At 49.3% G+C, this 23,450-nt stretch overlaps 1 protein-coding gene across 1 annotated transcript in view; it reads right to left on the reverse strand.

The window, feature by feature from the left end:
* The window catches only part of LOC142923807 (mitogen-activated protein kinase 7-like), a 48,642-nt gene that overhangs the window by 20,464 nt on the left and 4,728 nt on the right, over positions 1-23,450 (reverse strand). The window contains 2 exon segments of the mRNA XM_076064780.1: positions 13,276-13,412; positions 16,384-16,463. Coding sequence (XP_075920895.1) covers positions 13,276-13,412; positions 16,384-16,463 — 217 coding nt within the window.

Raw genomic sequence — 23,450 nt, forward strand, 5'->3', positions numbered from 1 at the left:
AAGGCTTCACGAACTACGCGGTCAAAATAGATGTTAAATAATGTGGGAGCCAGAGGACATCCCTGTCGCACCCCAAGGTGTACAGGGAATGGCTCTGACTCCCGGCCACGTAGTTTTACCCGGGCCCGCTCACCATCATGAAGGTCCTTAATGATCGTGAGCAAAGGGTCAGGTACTCCAAAAGCACGAAGAACGACCCAGAGCCCAGGCCTACTGATGGTATCATAGGCCTTGACCAGGTCAATAAAGCAGAGATGTAGGTGTTGTTGGAATTCCCTACACCTCTGCTGTAGCAGACGGACAGAAAATATGGCATCTGTGCAGGACCGCCCTTTCCTGAAACCGCATTGGGGCTCCGCAAGCCTCTCCTTAGCGTGCCTGGCAAGGCGATGCTGAATAATCCTTGCCAGGACCTTTCCCGGCACACTGAGGAGTGAGATGCCCCTGTAGTTGTTACAGTCTGTGCGGTCCCCCTTCTTAAAAAGGGGGACCACCAGGGCATCCTTCCAATCCTGCGGAACCCGTCCAGTGGTCCAGACTGTTGTTATGATGTCATATAGGGCAGTCTGTGCACAAACGCCACCCTCCCTCAGCATTTCGCTTGGGAGATCATCTCTGCCCGCTGCCTTTCCTGGTCTCAGACTCCGGATCGCCTTCAATACTTCATCAGCAGCTGGCACCTCAGCCAGCCACTCACAGGGGGTGACTTCATCCGATATTTGAGGCACCGCAGCCTCAGCAGGGTCATCCTCACTTTGTGCCACGATGTTTTCCTGGCTGAGGGATTTTCCCTCCCCCAGGACCTCACAGAAATGCTCAGCAAATCTGCGAACCTGTTCCTGGGGGTCGGAAATTGGATCACCGTTTTTTCCCCTAATTATGGTAATAGGTGTGGCACTGCAGGTTACTTTTTTGATGGAGTTAAATAGAGATTTGTGATCACGGGCCACTGAGGCAGACTCCATCTCCTCAGCAACCCGCGACCACCACCCATCCTTGCAGCGCCTCACGGCTCTCCGAACCTCCGAGCGAAGGCTGCGGTAAGCCTCCTCATTCTCTGACGTGGGATTCTGTAGCCGATGACAGTGGGCCTGTCGCTTTTTCTCAACCATCCTGAACAACTCCTCTGTCATCCAGGGTGTCTGGGGAGGTCTGGACCGCGTACCCAAAGCAGCCATTGCAGCTGCATGAGTCACAGTCCTAAACCTCGCCCATTTACCCTCGACATCAGGAGGAGTCGGGGACGATGCCAATCCCAGCCGCAAGCGATGATGAAATTCTCGCTTGCAACTTTCATCAGATAACTGAGACCAGGCCACTTTAGGTTGGAATGGGGTCCTGGGTGTACACCCACCACCGGAGTGGAAGAATGGCAGGCGCATCTTACAGATGACTAGTCGATGGTCAGAGGGCAGATCAGCTCCACGGTAGGTCCTGGTGTCAAGGACATGGGCTCGCATTCGCTGGTCCGTCACTATGTAGTCCAGCAGATGTTCTTGCTTGGACCCGGCATGCATCCATGATGTTGTGTGGATGCGCCGATGCCGGAACAGCGTGTTGGTAATTACAAGCCCATGGGCTGCACAAAAATCTAGCAGCCTCCTACCGTTGTTATTGAGCTGATCTGGCCCATGCCCTCCAATCACTCCAGACCAGGTGCCAGTATCATGACCAACTCGGGCATTGAAGTCACCCAACATGATGACTCTATCCCGAGGGGCCACTTTAGCCAGCACCTGTGACAGGAGGTCATAGAAGGCATCTGACTCATCGGCTTTGCCTGCATCCCTCCACGGATGTTCATCTTCGGTGGGGGCATAAGTAACCACGACCACCATTCCTCGCCTCCGGTTGATGGGAAGGCGAGCCCAAAGTAGCCTGGGGCTTACAGCTTCCCACACCTCACCGCCACGCTCCCACGCCCCCTTCATTCTTTTGTTCAAAAGAAGACCCACACCCTGTTGTTTGGCAGTCTGCTGCCCCGAGTAGAGGACTGTCCACCCCTCATGGTGGCAGGAGCCAGAGCCGGTCCACCGGACCTCCTGAATGCCGCATAGATCCAGGCGGTACCGGTCCAGCTCCCGACAGAGGAGTGGCAGCCTCTCCTCTGCAGTGAGCGTTCGAACATTCCACGTGGCCACCCGTAGTGGCTTTTCGTTGTTTCTGGAGTAGCCCCGAGGGTAGGTATTCAATCTCCTGGCTCCGCCAATTGGGGTTTGGCCAGGAGACGTCATAGACGCCTGGCCCCCCGGGGCCTCCGGCACAAGCTTAGTTGTTACATATTTCAGTTTAATTCGTGGTTTCGTGGTAATTAATTGAAGGTGAAGGGGTTACCAGCCCCTCGCACCCGTCCAGAGCCCCCGTTTAGCCCCTGTGGTGGACACATATGCCATGAGGGGAGGAGCCAATCAAAATTGGATCTCCCCCCACAGCGCTGTCCACGACAGAGTTGCCCGTCCGGCACCGCGAGGAGGTAGGGGGTTGTTTTTGCCGGACCATACACACACAGTCATACACACAGTCATACACAGCCATACACAGTCATACAGACAGTCACACACACACAGTCACACACACACAGTCACACATACAGTCATACAGACATACATACACACACAATCACACACACACAATCACACACACACAGTCATACACACACACACAGTCATACACACAGTCACACAGTCATACACACAGTCACACACACAGTCACATACAGTCACACACACACAGTCACACACACACAGTCACACACACACATACACACACACAGTCACACACACAGTCACACACAGTCATACACATACAGTCATACACACACATACACACAGTCACACACACACAGTGACACACACACACAGTCACACACAGTCATACACACACACATACACAGTGACACACACACAGTCACACACACACAGTCACACACACACAGTCACACAGTCACACACACACAGTCACACACAGTCATACACAGTCATACACAGTCATACACACACAGTCATACACACACACACAGTCACACACACACAGTCACACAGTCATACACACACAGTCACACACAGTCACAGTCACACACACACATACACACACATTCACACACACACACATACACACACACAGTCATACACAGTCATACACACACACAGTCACACACACACACACGTACACACACACGCGTACACACACAAACGTACACACACAAACGTACACACACAAACGTACACAGTCACACACACACACACACATAGACACACACACACAGACACACACACACACAGACACACACACAGACACACAGACACACACACAGAGGCACACACACAGACACACACACAGAGACACACACACATACAGACAATAGCCTTAACAGACTGTAGGGGCAAGTGCTATTAGCGAGCACCTATGAAGGCCGGATCGGTACACGAAGGGGTGGGTGGCCAGCACCACGCCCGACCGCCTTTGTCTCCCTAGTGGCAATGTTTACACACCGCACCAGGTACTCATTTGAGGCTGAGTCGACCTAGGGGAGGCCCGGGACCGGTTCAGATAATCGTCACTGGTGTTGGCCGTGAGCGGGAATCGAACCTGGGTCACCAGGTTCATAGCGCAGCGTAGCGCTAACAGTTACACTATCGCTTCACACACACACAGTGACACACACACACACAGTCACACACACACACACAGTCACACACACACACAGTCACACACACACACACACAGTCACACACACACACACAGTCACACACACACACAGACACACACACACAGTCACAAACAGTCATACACACACAGTCACACACACACACAGTCACACACACAGTCATACACAATCATACACACAGTCACACAGTCACACACATACACACACACACACAGTCACACACACACATACACACACACATACACAGTCACACACACACACATACACAGTCACACACACACATACATACACACACACACATACACAGTCACACACACACAGTCACACAACAACAACAACCGCCATTCGCCACTAAGTGGCGGTGACGTCACCACGACGCTTGTGCCAGGCTATGTGCACCCTGAGGCCACGTGAAGTGTTGAACGCCCGCTGGCAGGAGGTCACGGGGCAGACCCAGGTGCCACGGGTCGACTGACTGAGATGACTGGCTGATGCACCACCTGTGCCCCCTACTGTGCCAACCTGCTGTGCTTTAGCCACCCGGCGCTCCGCTCGCTGTTGTGAGCGTCGCTCCTCCGCCCTCCGTTGTTGTTGGAGGGCGACTGCCTCCAACTGCCCAGTAGCATCCTTCACGAGCCTCCTCCACAGAGGCCGATCTTGACACCGCTGGTACCAGTCATCGGCAAGTCCACTCAGCTCCACGTCCTCCTGTACCACATCACTCCATCTCTTCTCTAGCCCGTGCCGCGCCCGCTTAGCCCCCTCAATCCGGACAAACAAAAGCTGTTTCGGCATGCGGTGGCTGGGCATGCGGGCTACATGACCCAGCCATCGCAGCCTTGCCTGCCGGAGGAGCTCACCGATGGGACCCTGCCCAGATCTTTCAAGGATTTGTGAGCTCCTCACACAATCCAGTCTGGTTAAACCCAGGATGGATCGTAGGCAGGCCAGCCTAAATGTTTCTAACCGGCGAAGATGTTCCATTAGGGGGGTCCACGTTTCGCAAGCGTAGAGAAGGGAGGGAATGACCGTGGCCGAGAAGACCTGAAGCTTAGTGCGGAGCGACAGACCAGGTAGCTTCCACACAGCGTTACGCAACCGATGAAAAGATATTGCCGCTCGACTGATTCGGAGTGAGACCTCTGCTGTTAAACTGGAGCCAGTCATAAGCACACTGCCCAGGTATGGGAAACTCTCCACTCTCTCCACAACTGCCCCATCACCGATTGGGAGTTGTGGGGGTGGAGTGTCCGATGGTACAAAATACCCAGGCAGGTGCTTAGTTTTGGTGGGGCTGATGGTAAGGCCCCACCTCTTAGTGGCACGCTCACACACACACAGTCACACACACACAGTCACACACACACACAGTCACACACACACACATACACAGTCATACACACACAGTCATACACACAGTCACACACACACATACACAGTCATACACACACACAGTCATACACACACAGTCATACACACACACAGACACACACACAGTCATACACACACAGTCATACACACAGTCATACACACACACAGTCATACACACAGTCATACAAACAGTCACACACAGTCACACACACACAGTCATACACACAGTCATACACACAGTCATACACACACACAGTCATATATACACACACACAGGTACACACACACACACAGGTACACACACACACAGGTACACACACAGGTACACACACACAGGTACACACACACAGGTACACACACACAGGTACACACACACAGGTACACAAACACACACACACACATAGGTACACACACAGGTACACACACACACAGTCATATACACACACACACAGGTACACACACACACAGGTACACACACACAGTCATATACACATACACACACAGGTACACACACACAAGGGGTGCCTCTGCGGATGTGTATGCTTTAACTTAGCTATTTCAATGCTAAATTCTATGTTAATTCCTTTGTCAAGGGGTGCCTCTGCGGATGTGTATGCTTTAACTTTAACATAGCCATTTCTGTGACCAGTCACAAGATAATCACTGGGCCATTTCAATGCTAAATTCTATGCTAATTCCTTTGTCAAGGCGCTTTGTTTCTTCTGACACAGCTTAAAGGTCGCGATCTGAGCGTGGCTTTCTCACTCCAGCGCTGTCCTCCAGACAGTCTCGTCCCTTCACCTGATGAAGGCCGCTTGTGTTGTGGCCGAAACGTCGTGAGAATATTATTGTGCTATTTTATTTTATCAATTTATTATTTTATTCTCATTCTACGTGGTGGTGACTTTACCGAAAGAGCCAAAGAAGATGAATCCTTGCAGTCACGAAAGCTTTAAATCGAAATTGTGTGTGTGTACCTGTGTGTGTGTACCTGTGTGTGTGTGTGTACCTGTGTGTGTGTGTGTACCTGTGTGTGTGTGTACCTGTGTGTGTGTACCTGTGTGTGTGTGTGTGTACCTGTGTGTGTGTGTGTGTACCTGTGTGTGTGTGTACCTGTGTGTGTGTACCTGTGTGTGTGTACCTGTGTGTGTGTACCTGTGTGTGTATACCTGTGTGTGTGTGTGTACCTGTGTGTGTGTGTGTACCTGTGTGTGTGTGTGTACCTGTGTGTGTGTGTACCTGTGTGTGTGTGTACCTGTGTGTGTGTGTGTACCTGTGTGTGTGTGTGTACCTGTATGTGTGTGTACCTGTGTGTGTGTACCTGTGTGTGTGTGTACCTGTGTGTGTGTACCTGTGTGTGTGTGTGTACCTGTGTGTGTGTGTGTACCTGTGTGTGTGTACCTGTGTGTGTGTGTACCTGTGTGTGTACCTATGTGTGTGACTGTGTGTGTGTGACTGTGTGTGTGTACCTGTGACTGTGTGTGTGTGTGACTGTGTGTGTGTGACTGTGTGTGTGTGTACCTGTGACTGTGTGTGTGTGTACCTGTGACTGTGTGTGTGTGACTGTGTGTGTGTGTACCTTTGACTGTGTGTGTGTGTGTACCTGTGTGTGTGTACCTGTGTGTGTGTACCTGTGTGTGTGTACTTGTATGTGTGTGTGTGTACCTGTGTGTGTGTGTACCTGGTCCGGCAAAACAACCCCCTACCTCCTCGCGGTGCCGGACGGGCAACTCTGTCGTGGACAGCGCTGTGGGGGGAGATCCAATTTTGATTGGCTCCTCCCCTCATGGCATATGTGTCCACCACAGGGGCTAAACGGGGGCTCTGGACGGGTGCGAGGGGCTGGTAACCCCTCCACCTTCAATTAATTACCACGAAACTACGAATTAAACTGAAATATGTAACAACTAAGCTTGTGCCGGAGGCCCCGGGGGGCCAGGCGTCTATGACGTCTCCTGGCCAAACCCCAATTGCCGGAGCCAGGAGATTGAATACCTACCCTCGGGGCTACTCCAGAAACAACGAAAAGCCACTACGGTTGGCCACGTGGAATGTTCGAACGCTCACTGCAGAGGAGAGGCTGCCACTCCTCTGTCGGGAGCTGGACCGGTACCGCCTGGATCTATGCGGCATTCAGGAGGTCCGGTGGACCGGCTCTGGCTCCTGCCACCATGAGGGGTGGACAGTCCTCTACTCGGGGCAGCAGACTGCCAAACAACAGGGTGTGGGTCTTCTTTTGAACAAAAGAATGAAGGGGGCGTGGGAGCGTGGCGGTGAGGTGTGGGAAGCTGTAAGCCCCAGGCTACTTTGGGCTCGCCTTCCCATCAACCGGAGGCGAGGAATGGTGGTCGTGGTTACTTATGCCCCCACCGAAGATGAACATCCGTGGAGGGATGCAGGCAAAGCCGATGAGTCAGATGCCTTCTATGACCTCCTGTCACAGGTGCTGGCTAAAGTGGCCCCTCGGGATAGAGTCATCATGTTGGGTGACTTCAATGCCCGAGTTGGTCATGATACTGGCACCTGGTCTGGAGTGATTGGAGGGCATGGGCCAGATCAGCTCAATAACAACGGTAGGAGGCTGCTAGATTTTTGTGCAGCCCATGGGCTTGTAATTACCAACACGCTGTTCCGGCATCGGCGCATCCACACAACATCATGGATGCATGCCGGGTCCAAGCAAGAACATCTGCTGGACTACATAGTGACGGACCAGCGAATGCGAGCCCATGTCCTTGACACCAGGACCTACCGTGGAGCTGATCTGCCCTCTGACCATCGACTAGTCATCTGTAAGATGCGCCTGCCATTCTTCCACTCCGGTGGTGGGTGTACACCCAGGACCCCATTCCAACCTAAAGTGGCCTGGTCTCAGTTATCTGATGAAAGTTGCAAGCGAGAATTTCATCATCGCTTGCGGCTGGGATTGGCATCGTCCCCGACTCCTCCTGATGTCGAGGGTAAATGGGCGAGGTTTAGGACTGTGACTCATGCAGCTGCAATGGCTGCTTTGGGTACGCGGTCCAGACCTCCCCAGACACCCTGGATGACAGAGGAGTTGTTCAGGATGGTTGAGAAAAAGCGACAGGCCCACTGTCATCGGCTACAGAATCCCACATCAGAGAATGAGGAGGCTTACCGCAGCCTTCGCTCGGAGGTTCGGAGAGCCGTGAGGCGCTGCAAGGATGGGTGGTAGTCGCGGGTTGCTGAGGAGATGGAGTCTGCCTCAGTGGCCCGTGATCACAAATCTCTATTTAACTCCATCAAAAAAGTAACCTGCAGCGCCACACCTATTACCATAATTAGGGGAAAAAACGGTGATCCAATTTCCGACCCCCAGGAACAGGTTCGCAGATTTGCTGAGCATTTCTGTGAGGTCCTGGGGGAGGGAAAATCCCTCAGCCAGGAAAACATCGTGGCACAAAGTGAGGATGACCCTGCTGAGGCTGCGGTGCCTCAAATATCGGATGAAGTCACCCCCTGTGAGTGGCTGGCTGAGGTGCCAGCTGCTGATGAAGTATTGAAGGCGATCCGGAGTCTGAGACCAGGAAAGGCAGCGGGCAGAGATGATCTCCCAAGCGAAATGCTGAGGGAGGGTGGCGTTTGTGCACAGACTGCCCTATATGACATCATAACAACAGTCTGGACCACTGGACGGGTTCCGCAGGATTGGAAGGATGCCCTGGTGGTCCCCCTTTTTAAGAAGGGGGACCGCACAGACTGTAACAACTACAGGGGCATCTCACTCCTCAGTGTGCCGGGAAAGGTCCTGGCAAGGATTATTCAGCATCGCCTTGCCAGGCACGCTGAGGAGAGGCTTGCGGAGCCCCAATGCGGTTTCAGGAAAGGGCGGTCCTGCACAGATGCCATATTTTCTGTCCGTCTGCTACAGCAGAGGTGTAGGGAATTCCAACAACACCTACATCTCTGCTTTATTGACCTGGTCAAGGCCTATGATACCATCAGTAGGCCTGGGCTCTGGGTCGTTCTTCGTGCTTTTGGAGTACCTGACCCTCTGCTCACGATCATTAAGGACCTTCATGATGGTGAGCGGGCCCGGGTAAAACTACGTGGCCGGGAGTCAGAGCCATTCCCTGTACACCTTGGGGTGCGACAGGGATGTCCTCTGGCTCCCACATTATTTAACATCTATTTTGACCACGTAGTTCGTGAAGCCTTCAATAGCTGTACCGGGGGAATCTCCATATGGTACAGATATAATGGGAGGCTAATCGATGCCCGGGTGCGGTCAAGGGATGGCTCCCTATTGCTCAACCACGTTATGTATGCTGATGACTTGGTAATAGCTGCTCAGTCAGAGGAGGAGTTGGAGACGCTGCTGCTGAGACTGGAGCGTGCCACTAAGAGGTGGGGCCTTACCATCAGCCCCACCAAAACTAAGCACCTGCCTGGGTATTTTGTACCATCGGACACTCCACCCCCACAACTCCCAATCGGTGATGGGGCAGTTGTGGAGAGAGTGGAGAGTTTCCCATACCTGGGCAGTGTGCTTATGACTGGCTCCAGTTTAACAGCAGAGGTCTCACTCCGAATCAGTCGAGCGGCAATATCTTTTCATCGGTTGCGTAACGCTGTGTGGAAGCTACCTGGTCTGTCGCTCCGCACTAAGCTTCAGGTCTTCTCGGCCACGGTCATTCCCTCCCTTCTCTACGCTTGCGAAACGTGGACCCCCCTAATGGAACATCTTCGCCGGTTAGAAACATTTAGGCTGGCCTGCCTACGATCCATCCTGGGTTTAACCAGACTGGATTGTGTGAGGAGCTCACAAATCCTTGAAAGATCTGGGCAGGGTCCCATCGGTGAGCTCCTCCGGCAGGCAAGGCTGCGATGGCTGGGTCATGTAGCCCGCATGCCCAGCCACCGCATGCCGAAACAGCTTTTGTTTGGCCGGATTGAGGGGGCTAAGCGGGCGCGGCACGGGCTAGAGAAGAGATGGAGTGATGTGGTACAGGAGGACGTGGAGCTGAGTGGACTTGCCGATGACTGGTACCAGCGGTGTCAAGATCGGCCTCTGTGGAGGAGGCTCGTGAAGGATGCTACTGGGCAGTTGGAGGCAGTCGCCCTCCAACAACAACGGAGGGCGGAGGAGCGACGCTCACAACAGCGAGCGGAGCGCCGGGTGGCTAAAGCACAGCAGGTTGGCACAGTAGGGGGCACAGGTGGTGCATCAGCCAGTCATCTCAGTCAGTCGACCCGTGGCACCTGGGTCTGCCCCGTGACCTCCTGCCAGCGGGCGTTCGACACTTCACGTGGCCTTAGGGTGCACATAGCCTGGCACAAGCGTCGTGGTGACGTCACCGCCACTTAGTGGCGAATGGCGGTTGTTGTTGTTGTGTGTGTGTACCTGTGACTGTGTGTGTGTGACTGTGTGTGTGTGTACCTGTGTGTGTCACTGTGTGTGTGTGACTGTGTGTGTGTGACTGTGTGTGTGTGTGTACCTGTGACTGTGTGTGACTGTGTGTGTACCTGTGTGTGTCACTGTGTGTGTGTGACTGTGTGTGTGTGTGACTGTGTGTGTGTGTGACTGTGTGTGTGTGTGTGTGTACCTGTGACTGTGTGTGTGTCTACCTGTGTGTGTGTGAGACTGTGTGTGTGTGTACCTGTGACTGTGTGTGTGTACCTGTGTGTGTGTGTACCTGTGTGTGTCACTGTGTGTGTGTGACTGTGTGTGTGTGTGACTGTGTGTGTGTGTGACTGTGTGTGTGGGTGTACCGGTGACTGTGTGTGTGTCTACCTGTGTGTACCTGTGTGTGTCACTGTGTGTGTGTGACTGTGTGTGTGTGTGACTGTGTGTGTGACTGTATGTGACTGTATGTGACTGTGTCACTGTGTGTGTCACTGTGTGTGTGTGACTGTGTGTGTGTTACTGTGTGTGTGTGTGTGACTGTGTGTGTGTACCTGTGACTGTGTGTGTGTGTGTACCTGTGACTGTGTGTGTGTACCTGTGTGTGTGTCACTGTTTGTGTGTGACTGTGTGTGTGTGTGACTGTGTGTGTGACTGTGTGTGTGTGACTGTGTGTGTGTGACTGTGTGTGTGTGTGACTGTGTGTGTGTGTGTGTACCTGTGACTGTGTGTGTGTGACTGTGTGTGTGTGTGACTGTGTGTGTGTGTACCTGTGACTGTGTGTGTGTGTGTGACTGTGTGTGTGTGACTGTGTGTGTGTGTGACTGTGTGTGTGTGTGACTGTGTGTGTGTGTGACTGTGTGTGTGTGACTGTGTGTGACTGTGTGTGTGTGACTGTGTGTGTGTGTGACTGTGTGTGTCACTGTGTGTGTGTGTGACTATGTGTGTGTGTGTACCTGTGTGTGTGTGACTGTGTGTGACTGTGTGTGTGTGTGACTGTGTGTGTTTGTGTGTGTGACTGTGTGTGTGTGACTGTGTGTGTGCGACTGTGTGTGTGTGTAACTGTGTGTGTGTGACTGTGTGTGTGTGTGACTGTGTGTGTGTGTGACTGTGTGTGACTGTGTGTGTGTGTGTGTGACTGTGTGTGTGTGTGTGACTGTGTGTGACTGTGTGTGTGTGTGACTGTGTGTGTGTGTGTGTGACTGTGTGTGTGTGACTGTGTGTGTGTGTGTGACTGTGTGTGTGTCACTGTGTGTGTGTGTGTGACTGTGTGTGTGTGACTGTGTGTGTGACTGTGTGTGTGACTGTGTGTGTGTGACTGTGTGTGTGTGACTGTGTGTGTGACTGTGTGTGTGTGACTGTGTGTGTGTGTACCTGTGACTGTGTGTGTGTGTACCTGTGTGTGTCACTGTGTGTGTGTGACTGTGTGTGTGTGTGTGTACCTGTGACTGTGTGTGTGTGTACCTGTGACTGTGTGTGTGACTGTGTGTGTGTGTACCTGTGACTGTGTGTGTGACTGTGTGTGTGTGTACCTGTGACTGTGTGTGTGTGTGACTGTGTGTGTGTGTACCTGTGTGTGTTACTGTGTGTGTGTGACTGTGTGTGTGTGTCACTGTGTGTGTGTGTGACTGTGTGTGTGTGACTGTGTGTGTGTGTGACTGCGTGTGTGTGTGACTGTGTGTGTGTGTGACTGTGTGTGTGTGTGTGTGTACCTGTGACTGTGTGTGACTGTGTGTGTGTGACTGTGTGTGTCACTGTGTGTGTGTTACTGTGTGTGCGTGTGTGTCACTGTGTGTGTGTCACTGTGTGTGTGTGTGTGTTACTGTGTGTGTGACTGTGTGTGTGTGTGTACCTGTGTGTGTGTGTGACTGTGTGTGTGACTGTGTGTGTGTGACTGTGTGTGTGTGTGTGTGTGACTGTGTGTGTGTGACTGTGTGTGTGTGTGACTGTGTGTGTGTGTGTGACTGTGTGTGTGTGTGTGACTGTGTGTGTGTGTGTGACTGTGTGTGTGTGTTACTGTGACTGTGTGTGTGTGACTGTGTGTGACTGTATGTGTGTGTACCTGTGACTGTGTGTGTGTACCTGTGACTGTGTGTGTGTACCTGTGACTGTGTGTGTGTACCTGTGACTGTGTGTGTGACTGTGTGTGTGACTGTGTGTGTGTGTGTACCTGTGTGTGTGTTACTGTGAGTGTGTGTGTGTGACTGTGTGTGTGTGTGTGACTGTGTGTGTGTACCACTGTGTGTGTGTACCTGTGACTGTGTGTGTGTGACTGTGTGTGTGACTGTGTGTGTGTGTGACTGTGTGTGTGACTGTGTGTGTGTGACTGTGTGTGTGTGGCTGTGTGTGTACCTATGTGTGTGACTGTGTGTGTGACTGTGTGTGTGTGACTGTGTGTGTGTACCTGTGTGTGTGTGTGTGACTGTGTGTGTGTTACTATGTGTGTGTGTGTGTGACTGTGTGTGTGTGTGTGTGACTGGTTGTGTGTGTGTAGCTGTGACTGTGTGTGTGTGACTGTGTGTGACTGTGTGTGTGTGTGACTGTGTGTATGTGTGTGTGACTGTGTGTGTGACTGTGTGTGTGTGTGACTGTGTGTGTGTGTGACTGTGTGTGTGTGACTGTGTGTGTGTGTGTGACTGGTTGTGTGTCACTGTGTGTGTGTTACTGTGAGTGTGTGTGTGACTGTGTGTGTGTGTGACTGTGTGTGTGTACCACTGTGTGTGTGTACCTGTGACTGTGTGTGTGTGTACCTGTGTGTGTCACTGTGTGTGTGTGTGTGACTGTGTGTGTGACTGTGTGTGTGACTGTGTGTGTGTGTACCTGTGACTGTGTGTGTTACTGTGTGTGTGTGTGTGACTGTGTGTGTGTGTACCTGTGACTGTGTGCCGAGCAGCACACACCACCCCGTACGCTCCGGTACCGATGGTGTCCAGCACGGTGTACGCTCCGCCCACGTGGAACGTCACGTCCAGAGCACGTGCCCTCAACACGGAGAGCGGGGACACCTCCCTGACACACACACACAGTCACACACACACAGTCACACACACACACAGTCACACACACACAGTCACACACACACACACAGTCACACACACACACAGTCACACACAGTCACACACACAGTGACACACACACAGTCACACACACAGTCACACACACACACACAGTCACACACACACACATACACACACAGTCACACACACAGTCACACACACACACACAGTCACACACACACACACAGTCACACACACACAGTCACACACACACAGTCACACACACACACAGTCACACACACACACAGTCACACACAGTCACAGTCACACACACACAGTCACACACAGTCACACACACACACAGTCACACACAGTCACACACACACACAGTCACACACAGTCACACACACACAGTCACACACACAGTCACACACACACACAGAGCATGTGCCCTCAACACAGAGAGCGGGGACACCTCCCTTACACACACACACACAGTCACACACACACAGTCACACACACACAGTCACACACACACAGTCACACACAGTCACACACACACAGTCACACACACAGTCACAGGTACACACACACACACAGTGACACACACACACACAGTGACACACAGTCACACACACACACAGTCACACACACAGTCACACACACATACACACACACAGTCACACACACACAGTCACACACAGTCACACACAGTCACACACACACAGTCACACACACACAGTCACAGGTACACACACACACACACAGTGACACACACACACACAGTGACACACACACAGTCACACACACACACACAGTCACACACACACAGTCACATACAGTCACACACACACACACAGTGACACACACACAGAGCACGTGCCCTCAACACGGAGAGCGGGGACACCTCCCTTACACACACACACACAGTCACATACACACATACAGTCACACACAGTCACACACACACAGTCACACACACACACACACAGTGACACACAGTCACACACACACAGTGACACACACACAGTCACACACACACAGTCACACACAGTCACACACACACAGTGACACACACAGTGACACACACACAGAGCACGTGCCCTCAACACGGAGAGCGGGGACACCTCCCTTACACACACACAGTCACACACACATACACACAGTCACACACAGTCACACACACACAGTCACACACACACGCACAGTGACACACAGTCACACACACACAGTGACACACACACAGTCACACACACACAGTCACACACACACAGAGCACGTGCCCTCAACACGGAGAGCGGGGACACCTCCCTTACACACACACACACACAGTCACACACACAGTCACACAGTCACACACACAGTCACACACACACAGTCACACACACACACAGTCACACACACAGTCACATACAGTCACACACACACAGTGACACACACACAGAGCACGTGCCCTCAACACGGAGAGCGGGGACACCTCCCTTACACACAACAACAACAACAACCGCCATTCGCCACTAAGTGGCGGTGACGTCACCACGACGCTTGTGCCAGGCTATGTGCACCGTGAGGCCACGTGAAGTGTCGAACGCCCGCTGGCAGGAGGTCACGGGGCAGACCCAGGTGCCACGGGTCGACTGACTGAGATGACTGGCTGATGCACCACCTGTGCCCCCTACTGTGCCAACCTGCTGTGCTTTAGCCACCCGGCGTTCCGCTCGTTGTTGTGAGCGTCGCTCCTCCGCCCTCCGTTGTTGTTGGAGGGCGACTGCCTCCAACTGCCCAGTAGCGTCCTTCACGAGCCTCCTCCACAGAGGCCGATCTTGACACCGCTGGTACCAGTCATCGGCAAGTCCACTCAGCTCCACGTCCTCCTGTACCACATCACTCCATCTCTTCTCTAGCCTGTGCCGCGCCCGTTTAGCCCCCTCGATCCGGCCGAACAAAAGCTGTTTCGGCATGCGGTGGCTGGGCATGCGGGCTACATGACCCAGCCATCGCAGCCTTGCCTGCCGGAGGAGCTCACCGATGGGACCCTGCCCAGATCTTTCAAGGATTTGTGAGCTCCTCACACAATCCAGTCTGGTTAAACCCAGGATGGATCGTAGGCAGGCCAGCCTAAATGTTTCTAACCGGCGAAGATGTTCCATTAGGGGGGTCCACGTTTCGCAAGCGTAGAGAAGAGAGGGAATGACCGTGGCCGAGAAGACCTGAAGCTTAGTGCGGAGCGACAGACCAGGTAGCTTCCACACAGCGTTACGCAACCAATGAAAAGATATTGCCGCTCGACTGATTCGGAGTGAGACCTCTGCTGTTAAACTGGAGCCAGTCATAAGCACACTGCCCAGGTATGTGACACACACACAGTGACACACACACATACAGTGAAACACAATGACACACAGTGACACACACAGCCACGCACACACACTGCCACAAAGACACACACGGACACAGACATACACACAGACAAAGATCCCCCGTGTAGCCTCTAGCAGGCTGTAGGGGCAAGTGCTGTCAGTAGCGAATAGCAGCACCTACACACACAGAAAAAGATCCCCCGTGTAGCCTCTAGCAGGCTGTAGGGGCAAGTGTTGTTAGTAGCGAGTAGCAGCACCTACACACAGACAAAGATCCCCCAGGTAGCCTCTAGCAGGGCTGTAGGGGCAAGTGCTGTTAGTAGTAGCACCTACACACAGACAAAGATCCCCCAGGTAGCCTCTAGCAAGGCTGTAGGGGCAAGTGCTGTTAGTAGCGAGTAGCAGCACCTACACACAGACAAAGCTCCCCCTGGTAGCCTCTAGCAGGCTGTAGGGGCAAGTGCTGTTAGTAGTAGCGAGTAGCAGCACCTACACACAGACAAAGCTCCCCCAGGTAGCCTCTAGTAGGCTGTAGGGGCAAGTGCTGTTAGCAGCGAATAGCAGCACCTACACACAGACAAAGCTCTCCCAGGTAGCCTCTTTTATTTTTGAGGCTGAACATACCTAGAGGGACGAGGCAAAGGCTTCACCCCATCACCATCACCATGACCACCACCGCCTTTGTCCAGAACTCTGTCATTCCCCTGAACATCACAAAACACCAACATCACCAACATCAACATCATCAACATCAACACCATCAACACCACCATCAACATCATCATCACCATCACCAACATCAACATCATCATCAACATCACCACAAAACATCACAAAACATCAACACCATCAACATCAACACCACCACCAACATCACCAACATCACCAACATCATCAACATCAACACCACCACCAACATCACCAACATCACCAACATCACCAACATCACCAACACCATCAACATCATCAACATCAACACCATCACCAACACCACAAAACATCAACACCACCAACATCATCAACATCAACACCATCACCAACACCAACACCACCACCAACATCACCAACATCATCATCACCAACATCACAAAACACCAACATCACCAACATCACAAAACACCAACATCATCAACATCACCAACATCACCAACATCATCATCACCAACACCATCACCAACATCACCAACATCACCAACATCACCACCACCACCAACATCACCAACATCACCAACATCAACACCACCAACATCACCAACATCACCACCACCAACATCACCAACATCACCAACATCACCACCACCACCAACATCACCAACATCACCAACATCACCATCACCAACATCACCACCACCACCAACATCAACATGGTGAGTGTGTAAGTGGTGACTGTGTAAGTAGTGAGTGTGTAAGTGTGTAAGTAGTAAGTGTGTAAGTGGTGAGTGTGTAAGTGGTGAGTGTGTAAGTGGTGAGTGTGTAAGTGTGTAAATAGTGAGTGTGTAAGTAGTGAGTGTGTAAGTGTGTAAGTAGTAAGTGTGTAAGTAGTGAGTGTGTAAGTAGTAAGTGTGTAAGTGGTGAGTGTGTAAGTAGTGAGTGTGTAAGTGTGTAAGTAGTGAGTGTGTAAGTGGTGAGTGTGTAAGTGGTGATTGTGCAAGTGTGTAAGTAGTGTGTAAGTGGTGAGTGTGTAAGTAGTGAGTGTGTAAGTAGTGAGTGTGTAAGTGTGTAAGTGGTGAGTGTGTAAGTGGTGAGTGTGTAAGTAGTGAGTGTGTAAGTGGTGAGTGTGTAAGTGGTGAGTGTGTAAGTAGTGAGTGGTGAGTGTGTAAGTAGTAAGTGTGTAAGTGGTGAGTGTGTAAGTGGTGAGTGTGTAAGTGGTGAGTGTGTAAGTAGTGAGTGGTGAGTGTGTAAGTAGTAAGTGTGTAAGTGGTGAGTGTGTAAGTGGTGAGTGTGTAAGTAGTAAGTGTGTAAGTGGTGAGTGTGTAAGTGGTGAGTGTGTAAGTGGTGATTGTGTAAGTGTGTAAGTAGTGAGTGTGTAAGTGGTGAGTGTGTAAGTGGTGAGTGTGTAAGTGGTGAGTGTGTAAGTGTGTAAGTAGTGAGTGTGTAAGTGGTGAGTGTGTAAGTGGTGAGTGTGTAAGTAGTAAGTGTGTAAGTGTGTAAGTAGTAAGTGTGTAAGTAGTGAGTGTGTAAGTATTGAGTGTGTAAGTGTGTAAGTAGTGAGTGTGTAAGTGGTGAGTGTGTAAGTAGTGAGTGTGTAAGTGTGTAAGTAGTGAGTGTGTAAGTGTGTAAGTGGTGAGTGTGTAAGAAGTGAGTGTGTAAGTGGTGAGTGTGTAAGTAGTGAGTGTGTAAGTGGTGAGTGTATAAGTGGTGAGTGTGTAAGTGTGTAAGTGGTGAGTGTGTAAGTGGTGAGTAGTAAGTGTGTAAGAAGTAAGTGTGTAAGTAGTGAGTGTGTAAGTGGTGAGTGTGTAAGTGGTGATTGTGTAAGTGTGTAAGTGGTGAGTGTGTAAGTAGTGAGTGTGTAAGTAGTGAGTGTGTAAGTAGTGAGTGTGTAAGTGTGTAAGTAGTGAGTGTCTAAGTGTGTAAGTAGTGAGTGTGTAAGTGGTGAGTGTGTAAGTAGTGAGTGTGTAAGTGTGTAAGTGGTGAGTGTGTAAGTAGTGAGTGTGCAAGTAGTAAGTGTGTAAGTGTATAAGTAGTAAGTGTGTAAGTAGTAAGTGTGTAAGTAGTGAGTGTGTAAGTGGTGATTGTGTAAGTGTGTAAGTGGTGAGTGTGTAAGTAGTGAGTGTGTAAGTGTGTAAGTAGTGAGTCTGTAAGTGGTGAGTGTGTAAGTAGTGAGTGTGTAAGTGGTGAGTGTGTAAGTGGTGAGTGTGTAAGAAATAAGTGTGTAAGTAGTGAGTGTGTACGTGTGTAAGTAGTGAGTGTGTAAGTGTTGAGTGTGTAAGTGGTGAGTGTGTAAGTAGTGAGTGTGTAAGTGGTGAGTGTGTAAGTGGTGAGTGTGTAAGTAGTGAGTGTGTAAGTGTGTAAGTAGTGAGTGTGTAAGTAGTGAGTGTGTAAGCGGTGAGTGTGTAAGTAGTGAGTGTGTAAGTGTGTAAGTAGTGAGTGTGTAAGTAGTGAGTGTGTAAGTGGTGAGTGTGTAAGTAGTGAGTGTGTAAGTATGTAAGTAGTAAGTGTGTAAGTGGTGGGTGTGTAAGTGGTGAGTGTGTAAGTGGTGAGTGTGTAAGTAGTAAATGTGTAAGTGGTGAGTGTGTAAGTGGTGAGTGTGTAAGTGTGTAAGTGGTGAGTGTGTAAGTGGTGAGTGTGTAAGTGTGTAAGTGGTGAGTGTGTAAGTGGTGAGTGTGTAAGTGTGTAAGTAGTGAGTGTGTAAGTAGTGAGTGTGTAAGTAGTGAGTAGTAAGTGTGTAAGTAGTGAGTGTGTAAGTAGTGAGTGTGTAAGTGGTGAGTGTGTAAGTGTGTAAGTAGTGAGTGTGTAAGTGGTGAGTGTGTAAGTGTGTAAGTAGTGAGTGTGTAAGTGGTGAGTGTGTAAGTAGTGAGTGTGTAAGTGGTGAGTGTGTAAGTGTGTAAGTAGTAAGTGTGTAAGTGGTGAGTGTGTAAGTGTGTAAGTGGTGAGTGTGTAAGTAGTGAGTGTGTAAGTGGTGAGTGTGTAAGTGGTGAGTGTGTAAGTGGTGAGTGTGTAAGTAGTGAGTGTAAGTAGTAAGTGTGTAAGTAGTGAGTGTGTAAGTAGTGAGTGTGTAAGTGGTGAGTGTGTAAGTGGTGAGTGTGTAAGTGTGTAAGTAGTGAGTGTGTAAGTGGTGAGTGTGTAAGTGTGTAAGTAGTGAGTGTGTAAGTGTGTAAGTAGTGAGTGTGTAAGTAGTAAGTGTGTAAGTAGTGAGTGTGTAAGTAGTGAGTGTGTAAGTGTGTGTGTAAGTAGTAAGTGTGTAAGTGGTGAGTGTGTAAGTAGTAAGTGTGTAAGTGGTGAGTGTGTAAGTGGTGAGTGTGTAAGTAGTGAGTAGTGAGTGTGTAAATAGTGAGTGTGTAAGTAGTAAGTGTGTAAGTAGTGAGTAGTAAGCAGTGAGTGTGTAAGTGGTGAGTGTGTAAGTAGTGAGTGTGTAAGTAGTAAGTGTGTAAGTAGTAAGTGTGTAAGTAGTGAGTGTGTAAGTGATGAGTGTGTAAGTGGTGAGTGTGTAAGTAGTAAGTGTGTAAGTAGTGAGTGTGTAAGTGTGTAAGTAGTGAGTGTGTAAGTGTGTAAGTAGTAAGTGTGTAAGTAGTGAGTAAGTGTGTAAGTAGTGAGTGTGTAAGTGTGTAAGTAGTAAGTGTGTAAGTAGTGAGTGTGTAAGTGTGTAAGTAGTGAGTGTGTAAGTGTGTAAGTAGTAAGTGTGTAAGTAGTAAGTGTGTAAGTAGTAAGTGTGTAAGTGTGTAAGTAGTGAGTGTGTAAGTGTGTAAGTAGTGAGTGTGTAAGTGGTGAGTGTGTAAGTAGTAAGTGTGTAAGTAGTGAGTGTGTAAGTAGTAAGTGTGTAAGTGGTGAGTGTGTAAGTGGTGAGTGTGTAAGTAGTGAGTAGTGAGTGTGTAAGTGTGTAAGTAGTAAGTGTGTAAGTAGTAAGTGTGTAAGTAGTAAGTGTGTAAGTGTGTAAGTAGTGAGTGTGTAAGTGTGTAAGTAGTGAGTGTGTAAGTGGTGAGTGTGTAAGTAGTGAGTGTGTAAGTAGTAAGTGTGTAAGTAGTGAGTAGTAAGTAGTGAGTGTGTAAGTGGTGAGTGTGTAAGTAGTGAGTGTGTAAGTAGTAAGTGTGTAAGTAGTAAGTGTGTAAGTAGTGAGTGTGTAAGTAGTGAGTGTGTAAGTGATGAGTGTGTAAGTGGTGAGTGTGTAAGTAGTAAGTGTGTAAGTAGTGAGTGTGTAAGTGTGTAAGTAGTGAGTGTGTAAGTGTGTAAGTAGTAAGTGTGTAAGTAGTGAGTGTGTAAGTGTGTAAGTAGTGAGTGTGTAAGTGTGTAAGTAGTAAGTGTGTAAGTAGTGAGTGTGTAAGTAGTGAGTGTGTAAGTGTGTAAGTAGTAAGTGTGTAAGTGTGTAAGTAGTAAGTGTGTAAGTGTGTAAGTAGTGAGTGTGTAAGTGTGTAAGTAGTGAGTGTGTAAGTGGTGAGTGTGTAAGTAGTAAGTGTGTAAGTAGTGAGTGTGTAAGTGTGTAAGTGGTGAGTGTGTAAGTGGTGAGTGTGTAAGTGGTGAGTGTGTAAGTAGTGAGTGTGTAAGTAGTAAGTGTGTAAGTAGTGAGTAGTAAGTAGTGAGTGTGTAAGTGGTGAGTGTGTAAGTAGTGAGTGTGTAAGTAGTAAGTGTGTAAGTAGTAAGTGTGTAAGTAGTGAGTGTGTAAGTAGTGAGTGTGTAAGTGATGAGTGTGTAAGTGGTGAGTGTGTAAGTAGTAAGTGTGTAAGTAGTGAGTGTGTAAGTGTGTAAGTAGTGAGTGTGTAAGTGTGTAAGTAGTAAGTGTGTAAGTAGTGAGTGTGTAAGTGTGTAAGTAGTGAGTGTGTAAGTGTGTAAGTAGTAAGTGTGTAAGTAGTGAGTGTGTAAGTAGTGAGTGTGTAAGTGTGTAAGTAGTAAGTGTGTAAGTGTGTAAGTAGTAAGTGTGTAAGTGTGTAAGTAGTGAGTGTGTAAGTGTGTAAGTAGTGAGTGTGTAAGTGGTGAGTGTGTAAGTAGTAAGTGTGTAAGTAGTGAGTGTGTAAGTGTGTAAGTGGTGAGTGTGTAAGTGGTGAGTGTGTAAGTGGTGAGTGTGTAACTGGTGAGTGTGTAAGTGGTAAGTGTGTAAGTAGTGAGTAGTGAGTGTAAGTGTGTAAGTAGTGAGTGTGTAAGTAGTGAGTGTGTAAGTGTGTAAGTGGTGAGTGTGTAAGTGGTGAGTGTGTAAGTGTGTAAGTGGTGAGTATAAGTGGTGAGTGTGTAAGTAGTGAGTGTGTAAGTAGTAAGTGTGTAAGTAGTGAGTGTGTATGTAGTGAGTGTGTAAGTAGTGAGTGTGTAAGTAGTGTGTAAGTGGTGAGTGTGTAAGTGTGTAAGTAGTAAGTGTGTAAGTAGTAAGTGTGTAAGTAGTGAGTGTGTAAGTGGTGAGTGTGTAAGTGGTGAGTGTGTAAGTAGTAAGTGTGTAAGTAGTTAGTGTGTAAGTATTGAGTGTGTAAATGTGTAAGTAGTGAGTGTGTAAGTAGTAAGTGTGTAAGTAGTGAGTGTGTAAGTGTGTAAGTGGTGAGTGTGTAAGTAGTGAGTGTGTAAGTAGTGAGTGTGTAAGTGTGTAAGTAGTGAGTGTGTAAGTAATAAGTGTGTAAGTAGTGAGTGTGTAAGTAGTGAGTGTGTAAGTGTGTAAGTAGTGAGTGTGTAAGTAGTAAGTGTGTAAGTAGTGAGTGTGTAAGTAGTGAGTGTGTAAGTGGTGAGTGTGTAAGTGGTGAGTGTGTAAGTAGTGAGTGTGTAAGTAGTGAGTGTGTAAGTGTGTAAGTAGTAAGTGTGTAAGTAGTGAGTGTGTAAGTAGTGAGTGTGTAAGTGGTGATTGTGTAAGTGTGTAAGTAGTGAGTGTGTAAGTGGTGAGTGTGTAAGTGGTGAGTGTGTAAGTGGTGAGTGTGTAAGTGTGTAAGTAGTGAGTGTGTAAGTGGTGAGTGTGTAAGTGGTGAGTGTGTAAGTAGTAAGTGTGTAAGTGTGTAAGTAGTAAGTGTGTAAGTAGTGAGTGTGTAAGTATTGAGTGTGTAAGTGTGTAAGTGGTGAGTGTGTAAGTGGTGAGTGTGTAAGTAGTGAGTGTGTAAGTGTGTAAGTAGTGAGTGTGTAAGTGTGTAAGTGGTGAGTGTGTAAGAAGTGAGTGTGTAAGTGGTGAGTGTGTAAGTAGTGAGTGTGTAAGTGGTGAGTGTATAAGTGGTGAGTGTGTAAGTGTGTAAGTGGTGAGTGTGTAAGTGGTGAGTAGTAAGTGTGTAAGAAGTAAGTGTGTAAGTAGTGAGTGTGTAAGTGGTGAGTGTGTAAGTGGTGATTGTGTAAGTGTGTAAGTGGTGAGTGTGTAAGTGGTGAGTGTGTAAGTAGTGAGTGTGTAAGTAGTGAGTGTGTAAGTGTGTAAGTGTGTAAGTAGTGAGTGTCTAAGTGTGTAAGTAGTGAGTGTGTAAGTGGTGAGTGTGTAAGTAGTGAGTGTGTAAGTGTGTAAGTGGTGAGTGTGTAAGTAGTGAGTGTGTAAGTAGTAAGTGTGTAAGTGTATAAGTAGTAAGTGTGTAAGTAGTAAGTGTGTAAGTAGTGAGTGTGTAAGTGGTGATTGTGTAAGTGTGTAAGTGGTGAGTGTGTAAGTAGTGAGTGTGTAAGTGTGTAAGTAGTGAGTCTGTAAGTGGTGAGTGTGTAAGTAGTGAGTGTGTAAGTGGTGAGTGTGTAAGTGGTGAGTGTGTAAGAAATAAGTGTGTAAGTAGTGAGTGTGTACGTGTGTAAGTAGTGAGTGTGTAAGTGTTGAGTGTGTAAGTGGTGAGTGTGTAAGTAGTGAGTGTGTGAGTGGTGAGTGTGTAAGTGGTGTGTAAGTGTGTAAGTAGTAAGTGTGTAAGTGGTGAGTGTGTGAGTGTGTAAGTGGTGAGTGTGTAAGTAGTGTGTAAGTGGTGAGTGTGTAAGTGTGTAAGTAGTGAGTGTGTAAGTAGTGAGTGTGTAAGTGGTGAGTGTGTGAGTGTGTAAGTGGTGAGTGTGTAAGTAGTGTGTAAGTGGTGAGTGTGTAAGTGGTGAGTGTGTAAGTGATGAGTGTGTAAGTAGTG

Source organism: Petromyzon marinus, unplaced genomic scaffold (assembly GCF_048934315.1).
Source record: "Petromyzon marinus isolate PM22_M1 ecotype Great Lakes invasive population unplaced genomic scaffold, UKy_Petmar_22M1.pri1.0 PM_Scaffold_72, whole genome shotgun sequence".
NCBI lineage: Eukaryota > Metazoa > Chordata > Hyperoartia > Petromyzontiformes > Petromyzontidae > Petromyzon > Petromyzon marinus.